General features: G+C 41.1%; 1 protein-coding gene across 2 annotated transcripts in view; it reads right to left on the bottom strand.

Annotated features, from left to right (window-relative positions):
- The window catches only part of LOC148874384 (uncharacterized), a 57,490-nt gene that overhangs the window by 25,061 nt on the left and 10,092 nt on the right, over positions 1 to 22,337 (bottom strand). For both annotated transcript variants that reach the window (XM_088963796.1, XM_088963797.1), the window contains exon 2: positions 12,700 to 12,899. In XM_088963796.1, coding sequence (XP_088819922.1) covers positions 12,700 to 12,899 — 200 coding nt within the window. The remainder of the gene's footprint in view (positions 1 to 12,699; positions 12,900 to 22,337) is intronic.

The following is a 22,337-nucleotide window of genomic DNA, read 5'->3' as shown; positions in this document are numbered from 1 at the left end:
TCCTGTGTCAATAGAAGAAATGAGGAAATTGCTTATGGAAAGCAGTAAGAGTAGCTACAATATGGACTATATGGAAGGAAAGAAACCTAAGAATCTTTTTTGGAAAAAGCAAAACAAAGGAAGAAGTTATTGAAGCCATAAAAATCAGAACTGCATGTTGGGTGAAGACCATGGAGATATTCAGAAACTACTTCACAAATAAGATCCTAAGAAATTGGGCTAAAGTAGCACAAACAAAGGTACCCAAAGTACTTGTAAGTATGGAATGGAATCCACCAGTACTGGACTATGATGGGAGTTCTCTTGGCAACCCAAGAAGGGCAGGCATAGGGGGTGTGTTTAGAAATCATATGGGTGTGGTGGTGGCACTCTACTCAGGACCAATAGGTTTTGGTGACAAATACAGGCTGAATCTCTAGCCCTACTTCAAGGTCTAAAGACGGCTGAGCAGATAGGAACAACAGACTTAGAAATAGGAGACTCACTATTGGTCATTTATTGGGCCAAAAACATCACATCAGTACCTTGGAAGCTCAAATTTATCTTCAGAAAAATTGACACACTTGCAAAGAAGTTCAACTCTCGGTTTGGTTGGGTCAAACGGAATGCAAATGGGATGGCAGATACCCTAGCAAAACAAGGGGCAAGCAAATAGATCTTCATTGTACTGAGCAGAATTGTAACTAATTACTGGAGATTGCAGTTTGTCCATCTGCAATCTTTATCTTGTTAGACAGTGTATGCCCTTAGCTCCAATCAACATAATGTACATTATGACATTTATTGTAAATGACTAAAGTACATATTTGATTCATATTATTGTGGTATGTTTCTGTGTAATACCCTTAAAATGGACACATATGAGACTCGTGTTAGTTTAGAATTTTCACAACCGTTGGATAGATCTATGGAGATTTATCCTGCCAAAGTTGACACTGATGTACCGCCAAGTTGGTTGGGGTGGCTTGTCTCAGCTGCTAGGGTGAGACCTGAGGTACATGCAGTGTGAGTTTTCTTGAAACCCTGAACCGGACCAAATTCTAGTATTGCCTTGGACTTTGGAGAAAAATGGGAAAAACTGGAATGTTACACCTGACCCCTAGACTCGATTATGATATTGCACTAGGTGTCGGATTGGGCTGCCTTTGATGTGTCAATCAATGAGATCCTTAGAAGGGGTCAAAACCTAGGTATGTTGGGGCAGTCCGAGAATTCATCTGAGTAGGTGATCGTAGTGACAGGATCAGCCGCTTTGTCGGACAAAGTGAATGATCAGGGAAATGCACTCTCTCTGATGAAAACCTAAATTGCCGGCAATGGATTTCAAATGTGTTCGAAATTTGGTTTTGCAAAATATATTTATATAGAGATTATACTTATATATTATGGTTTCACAAATTGTTTGCAAAATGTTTTAATTCCTAGGATCCATGTGAGTAGAGAGTGCAGCACTATACCTTGCAGCTGAGGGAGCGGTCCTCTCTTGTCAAGCAGTGTTTGACCATTAAGGGCTAAGAGGTTAAGTGTAAGACCATTGAGGGTTATACCTGATGGGCTAATCTTGCATCTGCCCACAGTCCTTGAGCCTTCATAAGATGGCTGGACCCAATGACCATTTAGTGTAAATGTTGGCCCCATTAAGAGCCCATAGTGATGGACTCAGGGGTTCATTGTATTCAGCAATGAATTCGGTCAGGCCTTGTAACAGAGGCTAGGCTGAACCCATGTGGCTGATGTATAGATCAATGATAGGGTCCCACGTCGTACAAAGAGAGCCAAGCTAGTTAGCATTAAAAGGAAGTGAGCCTGAAAGCTTAATGGTCCTAAAGCCCATTTCGAACTGGGTTAATTGGACTAATTAAATAGGGGTGAATCTGGGTATGGATCAGCAAATAAGGATAGGAGGTTAACTCTTATCCACCTAAAGAATCCATATTCAAATAGAGATTTGGATCAAGGAACTCCTAATTTGATTAGGAATAGCTGATCTTTATCTGCAAATAAGGGATTATCCTTATCGCCTAAAGAGTTCAGATCCAAATAAAGATTTGGATCAAGAGACTCCTAATCAAATTAGGAGGTCATCTCTTTAAGGCTATAAATAGAGAACATGGCAGATCTAAAAAAGACACACATACAACACAGAAGACAATTCAATTTGACTATTTCTGTCTTCAGTTCTTTTTCTCCCTGCTCTTGCCGCCCTACCCTGTTCGATCTCCAATTCTTGGAATTGATCAAGATTTGATCTTGATATTGTTTCTTGCTAGAAGAAACAATTCTGAAGTTGTGCTCACTACCCCATTCGATTCTTACTAAAGAATCAAAGGTTCTTGGTGAAGAACTGCCTGTTGATCCTACCTCATCCTAAGTTGTGTCATCTTTAGTGAAGGGAAGATTTGGTACACTCTTTAGGCGTGAACACTTGCGTTGTGATGAGCTTTTTGCGTGGATTCCGTATTAGGTATATCCCTCCCTAATCTTGGTTTTAGATTTGGTCCGGTTTGGTTACAAGAACGAACCTTGAAAAAACAGTTTTCTAAATTGGGAATACAATTCCCAAATGGGAGTAAAGAAATTTTTTGAAATTTCGCCCAACCTTCCCGCAGGGTTCGGCAATCCATATGATGGATCTCCTATCCCTTCATATCTATTGTAACTAAATTTCTTTGTTATTAATGAAAGTTTTTTGTTGATCAAATAATAAAGTAGAAGAAAATTTTGATTCAATAAAAAAGAAGATAACAAAGCAATAATTACAAGTGATGAGATATTACCCAAATGAAAAGAAAAATAGTGATTCCAGACAAAAAAACATACAAGAGACATCAATTCCCCCCATTATCAGAATTCATTACATTCCAAAAACCAGACCCAAAAGAATCTTTACTATCCCCCTCGAACTCTTGAAGAGAAGCAGGACCGGTGGTGATCATTTTCAGCCCAACTCAAAAATTCCAGGCTTGGGCCTACATTATGTGTTCAAGCCCAGCCCTAGCCTAGGCCAGCCCTGGGCCAAATACTTCAAGCCAAGCCTAGATAATTTATACATATGAATATTACATAACAAATAAAATAAAATACTATATATAAACTATTTTTTACATAAAAAGACAAGCCTGGCCTAACCTGGGCCCAGGCTATAGCCCTTATCACAGGTGTATAACCCGGCTTGGCCCGGCCCATGATAACCCCTAACCAGAACCCATTTCATAATCCTATTGCATATTCTAGAAGCAAGATGATCATTGGTTTGAACAATCTACTATGGTACTGATGTGGATAGAAAAATAAATTACATGTAGAACTTCAAGTATACGGAAATAAGCACAAGAAATACCAAGTTGAAATACAAAATAAGCTGGATTTTTAGGGGTTTCAAACCTAAACTGAAGTAAAACTCCTCCTGGAACAGTTCCACTATAGTAAGAATGGCAGCAAGCTGGCCTCCCATGCGAACACGTAGCGATAGAGGGATTGGAAGGTGCCAAAATGGGTCAACTCCTCAAAACCCAAGCTCCCAATACTTGAAAACCCTAGTTGGGGCTGAGCTACAGCTCAAACAAGAGAAAGAACCAAAAAAGACCCCTATAGAAATAGCCCCCTTCTATTTTATAAGACGAACCCAATGGCTTGTTGGACAAGCCAATTAAAATATTTACACATAAGCTCCTAGAATGTTTCCCTCTCACAAGCAACTCCTTAAGAACAAAACTAACTTCAAATGAACCCCCAAAAGACAACTTTTGTTTAAAAAGACCCAAGAGACCAAAACCCAACAGATATGCACCCAACTGCCCCTGACCAGAATCTGGCTTATAAAATGACAAAATTACCCCGGGTCCCAAACTGTCAACAAAGCTACCCAAAAACAACAATTTGGGGTCCTACTACAAAAAAAAACGCAAAACAAAATACATTCACATTTTTTCCATTTTTTTCTTTTGTTTTTTTGCATCATCATTCCCGTCGAGTTAAAAAGAGCTTGACAATGTGCGAGCAACAAATTTAGCAGCCTTTCACATGACTCCATCTAGCCTCATAAACTCCTCTTCCCTAATCCAAGAGTTCTCAATTGATGGCTTCCCTTTCCACTTGACCAAAAACCTAAAATAGGCCTCATTTCTAGTGTTGGTGACTCGAACATCTTCTACACTCTCTACTTGTTCAAACTCATTAGAACTATTGGCCCTTTGTGCTTGTCCTTGCCCAACCTTTGTTGTTGATTCTAGATCCCCATGGTAATAAAAAAGGTCTACTACATTAAAAATGGGTGAAATGGATAAATCAACTGGTAGCTCAATTTCATATGCATTGTCACCAAATCGTCTCAACACTTGACATAGACCAATCTTTTTTCTACTTCAACTTATGGTAAATCCCAACAGGAAACCTCTCAGGCCACAAATAAACCGTGACTAGATCGCCCTCAGGAAACTCTTTCATCCGATGATGCTTATCCTTAGCTTCTTTAAACCTTTGGTTGCTTTCTTTCAGCTTCTATTGTACATTCTCTTGAATCTCTCGAATGGATTCAGCTAAAGCTTCAGCATCATCACTCACTCGCCGCAACCCTATTATAGGGGCTAGATCAACACCACCTTTAGGTGACCGATCATACACAACTTCAAAAGGAGTCTTCCCTATAGATCTATTAATTGAATCATTGAAGAAAAATTCAGCTTGTGGTAAGATAAGATCCCATTGTTTTAAGTAGTCTCCAACAAGGCTCCTCAACAAGTTGCCTAAGCTTCGGTTAACCACTTCACTTCGTCCATTTGTTTGTGGGTGAAATGTACTACTATATTGTAGGGTAGTACCCATACACTTCCATAAAGTTCTCCAAAAGTGGCTAAGGAATCTTGTGTCATGATATGATGCGATAAATCTTGGCAATCCATACAACCGAACGACTTCTTTGAAAAACAAGTTAGCTACATGAGAAGCATCAGAAGTCTTTTGGCAACTAATAAAGTGGGCCATTTTAGAGAAAATATCAACCACAACAAAAATAGAGTGATTACCCCTAGTTGTTCTTGGCAACCCCAACACAAAATCCATAGTAATATCAGTCCATGGTGCTTCTAGTATGGGTAAGGGAATATACAAACCTGTATTTTGATGTTGTCCCTTAGATGTTTAGCATTTGTGACATCTATCAACATAGTAGAGCACATCCTTTTGTAGCCTTGGCCAAAAGTACCTTTTAGAGACCATTTCAAGTGTCTTCTTTGCGACCAAAATGTCTCTTGCAATGCAAATCAGCAATGAGTAATGACCTCAAAGATCCTGATGGAATACATAACCTATTGACCATGAATAAACAACCATCATTCCACACAAACTTGGCTCGAATGTCGTTGTCACCTGTTGCATAGCTTCTACAAATAGGGCCAAAATAAGGGTCATCTTGGTATTGGTCTTTGATGGAGCTGAATCCCACAACATTAGTAGACATTGTGGTCACCAAGTGAACTCTCCTACTAAGTGCATCGGCTACCCGGTTTTGTTGTCCAGCCTTATGCTTCAAAATAAAATTGTATTCTTGTAAAAAATCAACCCATTTAGCATGTCTTCCCTTAATCTTCTATTGGGAGATAAGGTGTTTTAATGCTTCATGGTCTGAATACAACACGAACTCCCATTGGATAAGGTAATGCCTCCAAAACTTCAAGACAAGTACAATAGCATAAAACTCAACAAAATAAGTGGAATACCTCCTTCTAGCATCATTGAGTTTCTCACTAAAGTAAGCAACTAGATGGCCTTCTTGACTAAGGACAGCTCCAACATGGGATGCATCACATTCAACTTCAAAGAACTTGTTAAAATCAGGTAAAGCTAGTATTGGAGCCTTGGTCATCCTCATCTTTAGCTCTTGGAAGTTTTTCTCAGTTGCAAGAGTCCAAATAAAATCACCTACTTTCAAGCATCCAATAATGGGTGCCACAATAGTGCTGAAATTCTTTATAAATTGGCAATAAAATGTTGCTAGCCCATGGAAACTACGAATTTCAGTTAAGGTTCTCCATTCTTGGTGCTGGCCACTCTTGAATCGCTTGAACCTTTTCTTGATCCACTTCAATCCCCTTGGCTGAAACAACATACCCCAAAAACATCAACCGATCTGTCATAAAATTACACTTTCAAATTTATATATAGCTGGTTTGTCTCAAGACTTGTAGGACTGTTCTCAAGTGTTCTAAGTGGCTATCATGATCTTTGTTGTGGATGAGTATGTCATCAAAATAAACTACCACAAACTTCCCCATAAACGGTCTTAGAACTTGGCTCATGAACCTCATAAAAGTACTAGGAGCATTAGACAACCCAAATGGCATAACCAGCTAATCATAAAGACCTTCCTTAGTCTTGAATGCAGTCTTCCACTCATCCTCCTCTCGAATACAGATTTGATGGTACCAACTCTTCAAATCTATCTTTGAAAAGACTTGTGAGCCAACCAATGTGTCTAACATGTCATCAAGGCGGGGCATGGGAAACCTGCATTTAATTGTAATCTTGTTAATGGCACGACTGTCAACACACATACGCCAACTACCATCTTTCTTTGGTGTGAGCAAAGCTAGTACAGCACATGGGCTTAAGCTCTCACGGATCAGCCCCTTCTCCAACAACTCTGTTACTTGTCTTTGGATCTCCTCATGCTCCTTAGGGCTCATTCTATAGTGGGGTAAGTTGGGCAATGCTGCTCCCGGCACTAAATCTATATGATGTTGTACATCTCTTAGGAGAGGAAGGCCATTGGATAATTCCTCAGGCATCACATCAGCGTACTCATGAAGTAGCTTCTTCACCATCTCTAGAATGTGTGTTTCTTTGCTAGCTTCTTTTGCAACCAGCACGTAAACAACATCCAAATTTCCTTCTTGAGCCAATTTGTTTGAGGTGAAGAGAGTAGTGGTTGGCTTGGTTTTCTTCTTTGGAAATGAATCAAGTTGCATTGGTTTAAGAGTTATCTTCTTATTGTCTTATACAAAGCTATATGTGTTCTTGTCCCCATGATGAATGGTCTTACGGTCATATTGCCATGAGCGTTCCAGAAGAATATGACATGCATCCATTGGGACAACATCACACCATATCGATTCTTCAAATGTACTACCAATAGAGATTAACTAAGCATTTAGAAGAAACTCTTACCTCATTTCCTTTGTTGAACCACAAAATACGATATGGTCGAGGGTGTTGAACAGTTTTGAACTGCAATTTATCCACCAGCTCTTGAGAAACAAGATTCTCACTACTTCCACTGTCAATGATCAAGTTACACAACTTCCCATCAGTTGTACAACGTGTTCTAAAGATATTCTTTCTCAACCAATCCCCTGGTCGTTGTTCTTTAGGTGCAACCATGGAGTGCCATATCACTAGAGCTTCACCCTCAATGTCCCCATCCAAGTTTTCTTCCTCTAAAGCATTAGCTTCAATAGTTTTAGCCACTTGTCCATCCTCAACATTGCCTATATCATCTTGCTATTCATCAATGACCTCATCAACCAAATGTGTTTGCCCTTCAATCCTTCTCTTAGGACATCCATTAAAACGATGTCCCAACTCCATACACCTGAAACATCTAACAGTAGGCTGCCCTTGATTGCTCTTTGTTGCATTTGGAGCCCCTTGGACTATAGACCATGTTTGATTGATCACATGACCGTTATCAACCCCAACACTTCGGCCTACTGATGAAGATGTACCTTGGACAGCACTTAGTTTTTGCCCCAAGCTCCGACTCAATTGAGCTTCAACCTTCAAAGCTAGTTGATACGCATCTTTACTTTATATGGGCAATGTAGGCTGACCTTATCCCATATTAGCAACCTCAAACCATTGATATACCTACGAACTTTTTGTTGTCTAGTTTCTGTCATATTACTCCGAAGAGTTAATCTATCAAACTCTTTTGTGTATTCCTTTACACTCTTTTCCCGTTGCCTTAAATGCTGCACCCTTTGGTAAAGAATTTGCTCATAATCTAGTGATAAGAATTGGGATTTCAGCTTGTCTTTCATTCTTCCCCAGGAATTAACCTTTCTTTTCCCTTCCTTTCTCTGCCCCTTTGGTAATTTTTCCACTAATCCAAGGCTGTCCCACGCATCTTTGCTATTACAAGCTTCACTTTTCTTTCTTCATTCATTTCTTTCCAATCAAAATAATTTCAATGCTCTATCCAATCAGTCTAGAAACTCTTCAAGTTCCAACTCACCGTCAAACTCGTTAATATGAAATTGAACACCATGACCTTGATTGGATTGTAAAGCTTGCACTATTCGGTCTTCCCACCGCTGGTTGTTATTCCTTTCATGCTAATCACCTTTAGGTTGCTCAATATCTTCACTAATAATGCCAATGGGCTGTTTATCAACTCTAGGAGCTTATCTTCTTCTTCCTAGCCCCAAATCACTTGCTACGTCACCATCATTAGCAGAATTTTGAGCTACAAGTTGAGCAAGATGTTCAATATGTTTTTGCAACCCTCTTATTGCCTCTTGGAAAACCTCTACAATGATATGTTGTGGTCTTCTACCACCCCTACCACGTCCACCCCTTGCAACCATGATAATATAGCAAAATACAACAAGGAGATGAACTTTGAAGCAAACCTAAGGAAAGAAGTTGCTCTGATACCACTTGATGTGGATAGAAAAACAAATTACATGCAGCACTTCAAGCATACAGAAATAAGCACAAGAAATACCAAGCTAAAACACAAAAAGAAAGTTGGATTTTAGACCTGAACCTAAAGTAAAACTCCTCCTAGAACAATTCCGCTATAGTAACGATGATAGCAAGTTGGCCTCCTGCGCGGACACGCAGCGATAGAGGGATTGGAAGGTGTCCAAATGGATCGACTCCTCAAAACCCAAACTCCTAATACTTGAAAACCCTAGTTGGGGCTAAGCTACAACTCAAACAAGAGCTGGCAGTGGATTTTAAACGTATTTGAAATTTGTTTTGCAAAATAAATTTATATATAGATATATATACTATGGTTTTATGAAAAAGGTTTGCAAAGGTTTTAATTCCCATGATCCATCCTGAGTAGAGAGTGTGGCACTGTACCTTGCAGCCGAGGGAGAGGTCCTCCCTTGTCGGGCAGTGTTTGATCATTATGGCTGAGAGGTTAAGTGTAAGACCATTTAGGGCTTTACCTGATGGGCTAATCTCACTTAAGTCCAGTCCTTAGACCTTCATAAGGTGGCTGGACCCAAGGATCATTTAGTGTATATGTTGGGCCTGCTAAGAGCCCATACTGATGGGCTCAGGGGTTCACTATGTTCAGCAGTGAATTCGGCCAAGCCTTATAACAGAGACTAGGCTGAACCCATATGACTTTTGTGGAGATCAATGTTAGGGTCCCACGCCATACAAAGAGAGCCAAGCTAGCCAGCAAAATAAAAAGGGAAGTGAGCCTGATAACTTAATGGGCCTAAAATCCAATTCGAACTAGGTTAATGTAGTTAATTAAATATGGGCGAATTTGAGATTAGATCTAGTTTTGGATCGGCAGGAGGATAAGATAAGTTTTATCCACTTAAGAGTTCTGATCCAAATAAAGATTTGGATCAAAGAACCCTTTCCTGATAGGATTAGGAAGCTAATCCAGAGAGATTTTAAATAGAGGGTGAAATCCTTCTGTTAAACACTTTTGCTAAATCCAAATCTTTTCTCTGTTCTTGCCGCCCTACCCAGTTCGATCTCCAGAGTCTTAGACTGATCTAGATTTGATCTTGATTCTGATTTTTGCTAGAAAAATCATATCTGAATCGTGCTCACACTCCCTTGCGTGATCCTTATTGAAGGACTGCAGTTCTTGTTGAAGAACTGCTTTGTTGATCCTGCTTCATCCTAAGCCATGTCATCTTCAGTGGAGGCAGGATTTGGTGACCTCTTTGGGCGTGAACACCTACGTTAGGAGCTACGTTTGTGGATTCCGTATCAAGTATATCCCTCCCATAATTTTTGTTACAGATCTGGTCCGGTTTGTTTCAAGAACGAACCTTGAAAAACGTAGTTTTTCTAAATCAAGGAATACGATTCCCGCAAGGGAGAAATTCGCCCAGCCACCCTACATGGTTCAGCCATCCATATGATGGATCTCCCTTCTCTTCACCAAACTGTCAACAAAGCTACCCAAAAACAACAATTTGGGATCCTACTACAAAAAACATGCAAAACAAAATACATTCACATTTTTTTCCATTTTTTTGGCCTTATCAGATACATGTGTCCTGAGAATGAAGATTAGCGTGGGATGCAAAGGAGGTGAAGTCTTTCTATGGGGTTAGTGTGTGGAAGGGAATTATGAGTTTTCAATCAGCTTTTTTGGTTTTGTGTCATTCAAAATTGGGGATGGTTCAAAAATAAAATTTTGGGAAGATGAAAGGGTAGGGGTGGATAAATTTTGTGATCTTTGTCTATAGTCGTACAATTTAAGCAAGAAAAATGGGTATGTTGTGTAGTGTTTTGAATTGATTCCAAGGAGGATTGTCTGGTGCACAAAGCTTAGGAGATCTTTATTTGATTGAGAGATTTGAGGAATGCACGGAATTACTTTCCAAGTTACAATCAATGAAGGTGAAAGCGGAAGGATGAAATTTAAGGTGGTGGAAGGAATTAGAAAGCATTTGCTAGAAATCAAGTAGAGAGGTAGGAAGTTAAAGGAGTTTGTGGTAATCCTATATTGCCTAGGGTTGAAGCTTTTGCTTGGCATGTAGAATTAGAAAGCATTCTCACATTGGGTCACTTTCAAAGTAGGGCAGTTCAGCTGCTAGGAAGATACTATTTATCATTTATTTAAAAATGCTGAGGAGAATGTTATTTATTTGGGATTTCTTCTTTGGTCTCTTTAAAACTGACATGATGGAACCAAGAAACCCAGGGGAAATCTTTTCTCAATGGCCAACATGTGGAGGAAATATTAAATCAAAACTTGCTTGGAGCTGTGTTCCCTTTGCCATTTGCTGGGAAATTTGGAAATGAAGAAATAGGGCAATCTTTGAAGACAAATCTAGGACAAGAGATAATGTTGCTGGTTTGTGCACAAAGAGGGTGGTGGAGTGGATTCTTATTCTTCCAGAATTTGAAGGAGTATCTAAAAAAGATCTTTTCTTATATCATTTGAAGGGCTACACAATGGGAGTAGCCCATCCCCCAACCTAGGTGTAGGCAGGACTCGATCCCAAGCTCCCCTACGACCAGCAAGAGACCTTACCAACCAGTCGGTTGGCACCTTGCAATATCTAAAAAAGATCTTGGAAATGGCTTTTGCTCTCCTTTTGAACTAGACTCAAGATGATAATGTTGATTGTAATGTGTGGTGGTAATTGTTGTTTGTTGATCTTTTCATTTTGAAGTGGATATTGTATTGGATGTACCCTTTTGTTTTTTCTTATTATTAGTATATTTTCTTTTCTATTTATTACCAGGTGCAGGCAAGACTCGATCCCAAGCCTCCACTACGACCAGCGAGAGACCTTACCAACCGGTCGGTTGGCACCTTGCAGTATCTAAAAAAGATCTTGAAAATGGCTTTTGCTCTCCTTTTGAACTAGACTCAAGATGATAATGTTGATTGTAATGTGTGGTGGTAGTTGTTGTTTGTTGATCTTTTCATTTTGAAGTGGATATTGTATTGGATGTACCCTTTTGTTTTTTCTTATTATTAGTATATTTTCTTTTCTATTTATTACCAAAAAGTGTTTTGAGAACGAGGGGGATGTCAGGCACTTGTTTGTCCATTGAACAATGACAGCCTTCATTTTTGTCTCATTATTTTTTTTTGATAATTCATTTTCGTCTCATTATTCAAGGATCAACCATTTCAACCAACTAGTCTTAAAGGATATTTTTTTTCTGATTTGTCACATTTCATGGAAGCAAGAACGCAAAAAATTTCTTGAGTTCTGTTTGTTTTGCCATTTGTTGTGGCGTTTGAAAAGAAAAAAAAAAATAGGTTATTGATGGAAAAGAGAAAAGGGGCTATAAATACTTGTCCCAATATTGGACCTATGATTGTCGAACATGTTAGTTTGCCAGAATTTTTTGAGGCATCTAGAGAGTCTTTGGGATCCAACTTCTGGACTACCTTGAGGTGGATTGTATCTGTACATGAATTTTTGGTAAGATCTGTAAATACTGTGCTTGTTCATCTTTGTGCTGTGCTCGATGTATTTCCTTTCTGCTTTCTTAGTGGATTTGCAAATAGCTTTTTTGTTAGGTGCCATCTCATCAACCTTCATTTGTGCTATTCTCTTTTCATCTTAAAAAATTCTCTTTTACTATCAAAGAAAAACAAAATAGATATGCAAGATCAGTTGGCAAAGAATTGGTTGCAATGAGATGAAGAAACTAATCAGTCAGACATTCATTAACTCTAGCAATCTATGTTTACCAGCCACAACAAGACACAACATGAACAAAGATGGAATTTGCACCAAAGTATCAAGTGTTTGACACATGTATGTCACTGTTCCAAAGTTACACATAATACACCTTAGCAATTTCTAATATTAACCATTTATGAAGAATTACAAGAAATTTAAATCTGAAATTAAATATATGGGTAGTTTCATAGTAGAAACACTGGTAAATGGTAACCACCCTCTTTAGAAGGTATAGATGCATAAGATCTGCACACGAGATAAAAGCTCTCAATAGGAAATAATACATTACCTGAATGAGACCTTGTGTGCCCCCACCAAATAGTCGATTGTACCTTTCAGTACTTGTTAGAACCCTCGAAACTTCTGGTTCATGACGATCTCGTGATGTTGTCTCACATGGTATCAACAAAGTTATCAAACGGCGGCATATAGGACATTTGCATGGCTGAAGAGCTGATCCATGTTGCCAAACACGTAGAATGCAATTGCCTGTAGTGTAGAATGAATGAATTGTTACATTTGCAGGACCAAGAATCCAGAAAGAAACTCCCCAAGGTCAATTGAGATATCCTAAGCATACAATGAGGACCCAAACCCAATGTGCAAGTACCAGTTTCATCCTCTAAGAGAACCAACCCTTGGGGTGTTATACATGAAAAATCCCAGAGGAGGAAATAGAAAGCAACTTTTTACCCAGCTCAGAATGCCCAGACCATACCAAATGAAATAGACCCAACCATCTCTTTTGGGTGCCAGGCCTCACACCAGGCCAATGGGCCTCTTAGTTTAGCCCATGTTTTGAGTCTCATCTTTGAACCAGGATGGAAGACACTAGAAGAAATTATTCCAGGGATGTGCTCAAAGATATTTTCCATCTTATTAGGTACCTTGAGGAGCAAGTAGGGTTAGGGTTTCTCATCTCTCTATAAATAATTGTTCTTTTTCTTTTTGGAGACAACAGAAAAAAAAAATATGGTGCTATCAAAATGAAAACAAGGTACAATGGATGAGGAAGTTGGCTAATGCTTTGGCTGAATGTTTAGCTAAACAAGGGGTGGTGAATAGGGATGTTCTGTATTGGGCTCAATGTAAGATGTAAAGTGAAACTTTGTAGGGAGAGACCACACCTCGCACCTCTCCAAGGGATGCTTGTAATTCTTTAAATTTGATATTCAATAAAATTTTTAATTATCAAAAAAAAAAGAACAAAGTGAAAAAAAAATAGTGCTAAAGTTCATGTAAAAATTAATCCATGCAAGATGGGAGAAATTCAAAGAACACTATATTGAAAAGTTCCTTAACAGGCTCCATATTAATAATTTAACAAGAACACCAGAAGAAGTCTAACCAAACATTGTTGAATGGTAAATGGACCAGCGACCCAAGATGAAAATCAAGAAACATTAGTACTAAGCACAAACCAACAAACTAAAGCTAAACACAAGATGCTAACACGAAGATAATTCCGCAAGGGCTATAAATAGACAATTGATGAAATCAAGGCCGAAAGAGACTAAGTTAAGATTCCATGGCATTTTAAAAATGAGAAGCACCACTGAAGAAAAAAAAAGTTGCTAGATCTTGAGGTTCAATGTGCAAGGCAAGACACTCCTAAATGAAGTTTGGAAAATGGAGGGAAAAAAAAAGATGAATATGGTCTCCAAATTGGTAGTGGATGGAAGCTCAATCACTAGGGAAGAGGTCAATGTTTACTTTAAATCCATCAATCAATGTCCCTTGGAGAGTAGACTTGTAGTGGAAGGGTTGAAATATCAAGTTTGAATAGGAGTCAGGTAGAATTGCCAGAAAGTAAGTTTGATATAGAAGATATAAAAAGTGTGGCTTTATCTATGGATAGGAATAAGGATCTAGGCCCAAAAGGATTCTCTATGGCTTTCTATCAAGAGCATCAAGGCATTCTAAAGCCAAACTTATTGGAGGTGTCCAAACTTATTGAAATAGGAATTATTGGCCTTGGGGTGAATGCCACTTTTATAGCTTTGATTTTGAAGAAACCAGTAGCTTTTCAGAAGACTTCCTTTATACCAGTGAACTAAAAGAAATAAATAAACCTGCAATGAGATTTAAGAAGAGAAACAGAAGAATCTATCTAGAATCCATTGATGATATTCGTAGGTGACAAAGCACTAGGACCAGGTGGTTTTGCTATGAAGTTCTATAAAAGATGCTGGAATTTTATTAAAGATTATTTGCTTAAGGTGTTTGAGGAGTTGTGTTGGGAATCAAGGCCTAGGCCCCTAGTCACTCGCACTTACCTAAGGAAGAACCTGGGCAAACCTTATCAGCAACTGACTACAATAGACAACACGTCAGATGGTCCCTCTACATGAGATCGTTAGAGTTGACATAGTTTGTTAGGATATTTTGTAACCCAACAAACCACTATATATATGGGGTGGCCGAATGAAAGGATGGGAAATTGAATCCACTCTCTCTCTCTCTTTCTTTTCTTCATTTCTGCGCAAGAGGAAGGGTCTCCCTTGAAGAGACTCCTAAAGGAGAGCAGTAGTATCTCATCAACCAGTATCAGACCGAGAACGGCCCACATGAACGATCGAAGATGACCAACACGCATTCAATGACCCTAGACAAGAGGGTGGACAAGATCGAAGTCAATCTCCACCAGGTGGTCGCGGGAGAAAGCTACCCCCACCACAAGCCGAGATAGTGACAACGAAGGATCTAGTTGGGGTAGCAACTAGAGGGGGAACTACATACCGGGGAGAATCACCAAACTGGACTTCCCGACATTCTATGGAGGAGATCCGATCCCCTAGATCTTCAAGGCCGAAAAGTACTTTTAATATCACGATGTACAAGGACTCCAGCGCGTGACCATCGCCTCCTTCCATTTGGAAAGGGAGGCGATTCTGTGGTTCTAGTGGTTCAGGCGCTCCCATCCCCAAATTTCATGGCAAGAGTTCACGGAGGCATTGTGCTTATGATTTGGTCCTACTAGGCACAATGACTATGACAAGATGCTCTCTAGGGTAAAACAGACTAGAATAGTGTGGGACTACCAAGTCGAATTTGAACAGCTTGCCACCAGAGTGTACGAATGACTGGAAAAGGCACTAGTATGTTGCTTTGCGGAGGGTTGAGAGACAACATCAAGGTAGAGGTGAAGGCCCTTCAGCCCACTTCTCTATCTGTGGCTGCAGGACTAGCAAGATTGCAGGAGGAGCGGCTAGATCGATTGAGGAAGGTGACGACCCGCCCATCTGGGCCCTTGTTAAAAACACCATCACGCCAAGATGAGCTTCTTCCTAGGCCTATGACAGAACCTCTTTGACTAGTTGTTGAAACCAATCAGCCCACCCAAGGACCCACACCTCTAACTTAGGGCTCAGTCCCCTTCAAATGCCTCTCTTGGGCTGAAATGCATGCCCAACATGAGAAGGGCTTGTGTTACAATTGTGATGAAAAATTTGGGCTTGGTCACCAGTGCAAAACCCAAAGGATGTTCTTGCTGCAATGGGAGGAGACTGGAGGGGAAGATGATGAGGAACTAGCTGAGGAGGAGCCAGACAGTACCCAATATGACAACCCCGAAATCTGTCTGCAAGCTTTGATAGGGTTGTCATCCCCCAAATCTATGAGAGTTGAAGGGAAGCTCAGGGGCTGCCGAGTGTCTGTTCTCATAGACAGTGGGAGCACACTGAATTTTGACAGACAAGTATTGGGTCGCCAACTAGGTATGACAGTTCTCTACACCTCTCCATTTGCTGTCAAAGTCGCGGATGGTAACCATATTGAATGTGATAGTATTTGTAAAATTGAAAAGCTGGTAATCCAAGGCCACACTTTCATCGTGGACTTACATCCATTGGATTTCAATGGGGCGGATGTAGTGTTGGGTGTACAATGGTTGAGCCAACTGGGCCCGGTCCTTTGTATTAGGACAAGAAATACCCGGCCCATTAACAGAAGGTCTGCAATCCATGATTAAGGGGGTTTTGGGAGGGAACACTTACTGCTGATGCGAATGAGCCCAATTTCCTATCGGGCCTTTACTAAAGCTAGACAATGAGGTCCAACCATCTAAGAAGGACCTAGGTGATATACAACGGGTGATAGGCCATTTCCCAAAAGTCTTTAAAGACCCAGACCAGCTTCCCCCAACTCGGTTCCAAGACCATCGCATACCCCTAACCCCGGGGACAACCCTTACCTACATGCGGCCCTACAGATACATGCACTTCCAAAAGGCTGAGATCAAGAGACTCATGAAGGAGCTCCTGCACAAGGGATGGATTCAACCTAGTACAAGCCAGTTCTCGTCCCCAGTACTCCTTGTAAAAAAGAAAGATGGGTCATGGCGTTTTTGGGTAGATTACTGGGCTCTAAATCATATCACGGTCAAGGATAAGTTTTTGATTCCAGTGTTACCCTTAAATTGGACACTTATGAGATTCTTGCTAGTTTAGAATGTTCACAGTCGTTGGATAGACCATGGGAGGTTTATCCTACCATGGTTAACACTAATGTGTTGCCATGTCTATTGGAGTAGGTTGTCTCAGCTACCAGGGTGAGACCTAAAGCACATGTAGTGTGTGTTTGTTTGAAACACTAAACCCGGACCATTTTCCAGTTATGCCATGGACCTTGGAGATAGACGGGCAAAACTAGAAAGTTACACATAACCCCTAGACTCAATTATGGTACTGCACAAGGTGTTGGATTGGGTTGTCTTTGATATGCCAATCAATAAGATCCTTAACGAGGGTCAAAACCTAGGTATGTTGGGGCAATCTGAGAATTCACTCGAGTGGGTGATCATAGTGACAGGATCAGCCCCTTTGTCGGACAAAGTAAATGATCGGGGACTGCACTCGCTAATGGAAACCAAAACTATAAGCAGCAAATTTCAACCGTGTTTGAGAATTGTTTTTGAAAAATATATTTATATGAATATATATATATATATTATGTTTTATGAAAAATGTTTGCAAAAGGTTTTAATTCTCGAGATCTATCCGAGCAGAGAGTGCAACATTGTACCTTGCAGCCGAGGGAGAGGTCCTCTCTTGCTGAGCAGTGTTTGACCACTAAGGGCTGAGAGGTTGAGTGTAAGACCATTTAGGGCTTTTATACCTGATGGGCTAATCTCACTTAAGACCATAGTCCTTGGGCCTTCATAAGATGGCTAGACTCAATGACCATTTGGTGTAAATGTTGGGCCCATTAAGAGCCCATACTAATGGACTCGAGGGTTCACTGTGTTTAGCAATGAATTCGGTCAGGCTTTGTCACAGAAGATAGGCTGAACCCATATGGCTTTTGTGAGGATCAATGTTAGGGTCCCATGCCATACAAAGAGAGCCAAGTTAGCTAGCAATCAAAAGGGGATGTGAGCCTGCTTACTTAATGGGCCTAAGGCCCATAATAAACTAGATTAATTGGATTAATCAGTATGGGCGATTGGATAGGGATATGGGTTTGGATCAGCAAATAAGGACAAGAAGATAAGTCTTATCCACTTAAAGAGTCCAAATCCAATTAAAGATTTGGATCAGGAATCTCCTAATTGGATTAGGAGTGCAGCTCTTTAAACTATTTAAATAGAGGAGGGCAAACTACTCCAGGTTTACACATTGCTCTCAGTTCTCCCTCTCCTTCTGCTCTTGCCGCCATATACCCTATTCAATCTCCATTCTTGAACTGATAAAGATCAGTTCTTGGTTCCAATTTTGCAAGAAAAATCAGATCTGAATTCGTGCTCACCTCCCTTGCTTGATCCAAGCCGTTGGATTGCAGTTCTTGTTGAAGGACTGTGTTGTTGAACCTACTTCATCTCAAGCTGCACCATCTTCGATGGAAGCGGATTTTGGTACCCTCTTTGGGCGTGAACACCTACTTTGAGAGCTACACGTGTGGATTCCGTATCAGGTATTGCTCTCACTTTCCTTTGGTTTCAGATCTGGTCCAGTTTGGATCAAGAACGATCCTTGAAAAATGCAGTTTTTCTAAAACTGGGAATACGATTCCCGGAAGGGAGAAGAGAAATTTTTGAAATTTCGCCCAGCCACCCTGCATGGTTCGGCCATCCATATGATGGATCTCCCTTCCCTTCATCTGGTTGTGGACGAGCTATTTGATGAGCTAGGGAAAGCCAGGTATTTCTCCAAAATAGACCTCCGATCCGGCTATCACCAAGTTCGGGTCCACCCCGAAGATGTATACAAAACGGCCTTTAAAACCCATGATGGACACTATGAGTTCTTAGTTATGCCGTTTGGGTTGTCCAACACCCCCTCTACCTTCCAGGCCATCATGAATGATGTTTTCAGGCCCTATCTACGACGTTTTATTTTGGTCTTCTTTGACGACATCCTTGTATACAGCAAGGATTGGGATTCACACCTTCAACACTTGAAACAGGCGTTGAGCTTGCTGAAACAACACCAATTGTTCGCCAAACTTCCTAAGTGTGTTATTGGACAGACTAAAGTCCATTATTTTGGCCATGTGGTGGCAGATGGACGAGTCATGGCTGACCCAAAAAAAAAAAATAATTTGAATACAGGATTGGCCCACTCCCAAGACAGTCAAAGCCCTACGCAGGTTTTGGGGCCTTACTAGCTACTATCGGAGGTTCATATGCAATTATAGGTCGCTAGCAGCCCCACTAACTGGGATTCTCAAAAAAGACTACTTCATTTGGACGGAGCAGGCCCAACAGGCTTTCGATTCCCTTAAATAGGCCATAACCAGCCCACCAATCCTAACGTTACCAAATTTCAAGGAGACCTTCGTGGTTGAATGTGATACATCCGGTATAGGAATTGGAGCGGTGCTCATGCAAAAAGGGAGGCCCATATCTTACTTCAGCAAGGTCCTCTCCATAAGGGTCCAAAACCGGTCCACATACACTAAGGAGCTTATGGCAATCGTGTTGCTAATCCATAAATGGCAACCATATTTGTTGGTCTGAAAGTTCATTATCCAAACTGATCAAAAAAGCTTAAAGTTTATATTGGACCAAAAAGCCCTCACCCCAAATCAGCAAAAGTGGGTAATGAAGTTAATGGGCTTTGATTTTTTTATCGAATATAAGCCTGGAGCCACCAACCGGACTGCGAATGCATTGTCATGGAAAGCTGAGTTGTCCTTGTTAGTAAGCTCTCAGCCCCATTACCCCCTATTTGAAGCTTTATGGGAGGAGGCCAGAAGCAACCCCAGCCTTGAAAAGGTGCGACAGAGCTATTTGCAAGCCCCCGCCTCTACCCCGGGATACACCATGAAGAGACCGACTTGTTTTTCCACACACCAGAAAACCTTGCTAAAACTTTATCATGACTCAATGTTGGGAGGAGTATTCAGGTATTTTTCAGACTTATAAGAGGCTCTCATCACATTTTTATTGGCCCAACATGAAAAAAGCAGTGGAGCATCACATAGCATAGTGTACAATATGCCAGCAACAAAAGTACTGGGCCCAATCCCCTCCTAGGCTCCTGCAACCCATCACTAACCTTCCACCCTCTGGGGGCAAGACTGTGATTATGGTGGAGGTCGACAGGCTCTCTAAAGTATGGGCACTTCATCACCCTATCACATCCCTACACCGTTGCTTCACTAGCTGAAGTTTTCATCAAAGAAGTGGCAAGACTCCATGGTACCCCCAAATCAATAGTTTTTGATTGGGACCTGACCTTCCTCAGCCAGTTCTGGAAGGAATATTTCCGACTACAAGGGGCAGTGCTTCATCGATCTACTAGCTATCATCCTCAGTCTGATGGACAAACCGAGGTGCTGAATTGATGCTTGGAAACTTACCCTTGTTATTTCGTGGGCTCCAGGCCCAAGCACTGGACAAAGTAGCTCCCGTGGGCCGAGTATTGGTACAGCACTATGTTCTAGGCAGCAATGGGAATGACACCATTCAAGGCAGTATATGGAAGAGAACCACCGCCTATCCTTCCCAATGAACTGGGCTCAACCGGAGTAGCAAATGTCGAGGCCCAGTTGTTGGCACGAGACGAGGTGCTCAGCCTCCTGAAGGATAACTTACACAAGGCCCAACAACTCATGAAAAAGCAATACGACAAGAAGCACAGGCCCGTCGACTTTCAGGTCAGTGACTACGTCTACCTTAAGCTGCAACCCTATCGACAGTCCTCAGTAGCTAAAAGGGCCTAGCATAAGCTCTCTCCCCGCTACTTTGGGCCGTTCAAGATAATTGAAAAGATAGGCAATGTTGCCTACCACCTGGACCTGCCCAAGACAGCCCGTCTCCACCCAGTTTTTCACATTTCATTGCTTAAGAAGTCCGTGGGAGATCCAACCAAGGTTACTGGCAACCTTCCAACATTCACCAAGGATGGAGGCCTTACCCTCAAACCTGCCAAGATACTGGATTACCATTGGGTTCATCGTGGAAAACGCATAGTGCAAGAAGCCTTAGTAACCTGGACAGGGCTCCCCCACCATGACTCCACGTGGGAACCATATTGGCAGCTGAAGAATCAATTTCCGGACTTGGACCTTGAGGACAAGGCCCATCTTGAGGGAGGGGCAACTGTTGGGAATCAAGGCCCAAGCCCAATCCAGAGGTCCAGGCCCCCAGTCACTCATACTTACCTAAGGAAGAACCTGAGCAAACCGTATCAGCACCTAACTGCAATATACAACACGTCAGATGGTCCCTCTGCATGAGATCATTAGAGCTGACACAGTTTGTTGGGATATTTTGTAACCCAACAAACCACTATATACATGGGGTGGCCGAATGAAAGGATAGGATATTGAATCCTCTCTCTCTCTCTCTCTCTCTCTCTCTCTCTCTTTTCATTTCTGCGCACGAGGAAGGGTCTCCCTTGAAGAGACTCCTGGAGGTGAGCAATATCTCATCAAGTTGTACAACAATGGAGTACCAAAAAGGAGTTTGAACGTTTATAACTCTAATTTCAAAGAGAAAGGGTGCAGCGGAGTCAAGTTCAGACCTATTAGTCTGGGTTGGCCAGGCTTACAAGATATTAGCAAAGTACTAGAAAAAATAATGAAGGTAATGGGATCAACAATACATGAATTATAGGTGCCTTTGTGCATGGGATACAAATTCTTGATGGGATTTTGGTGGCTAATGAGCTGGAGAATTTTGGAAGTTGGGGTATTATTAAAGGTGGACACTAGAAAAGCTTATGATCATGTAAGCTGGAGAATTTTGGATTATGTGCTCAGGAGGTGCAACTTCTTCCAATTGACCTCATTTGTCCTTGTTGAATGACACCACCCGACATCCTCCATTCTGGTTCAGGATTATCACCAGAAATCCTCACCCAGCCTTCAATAATGCTTCCTAATTTTTTCTAACTCAAATTTTTTCTAGAGGTTGTTCTCTATCAGAGTTGGATAGGAGGCTACTATCTCTTTCTTCATTTACAGTAAGTACTATTTCCATATATTCTATGGCACCTGTGCTAGTACCTTCCATCCAGACGCCTTCTTGCTTTCCGGAATGCAAACACTTTATCTCCCTCTAGAATCATCTCTAGTTTCACTCCCACCACTTTTACCTTAGTAGCATGAAGATCGAGATGGTTGTAAGCTTCTAGGATCCCCCCAACCGCCATTGCAATTTTTATAAACATGGCTTCCGTCCAGAGGTTGAAGGGAAGTCCCGGCAGCTTTAAAATGATGCTACCATCACTTACATTCTTACTGTTACTCAAAATACACCACCGGCCAACCATCACCAGCCCTTCTTCCGTTAACACTGTAGAGAACTCAACATCACCCACATCCAGGGTTGACTTCCCTTCATCAAATGACATTGGAATGGCACTCAATTTGATTTTCAGTCCCTCTACCACTTTCTCAAGAAGAGGTTTCCAGTTAGTTGATTTTATGTTCACTGTTAGCACCAACTTTTGATCCCAATATTTCTTTTGCATGAGCATCAGC

The sequence above is a fragment of the Nelumbo lutea genome, chromosome 1, assembly GCF_056320005.1.
Source record: "Nelumbo lutea isolate HS-2025 chromosome 1, American lotus-T2T, whole genome shotgun sequence".
Lineage (NCBI taxonomy): Eukaryota > Viridiplantae > Streptophyta > Magnoliopsida > Proteales > Nelumbonaceae > Nelumbo > Nelumbo lutea.
The sequence above is the reverse complement of the archived record's forward strand: the minus strand, read 5'-3'. Positions and strand labels throughout refer to the sequence as shown.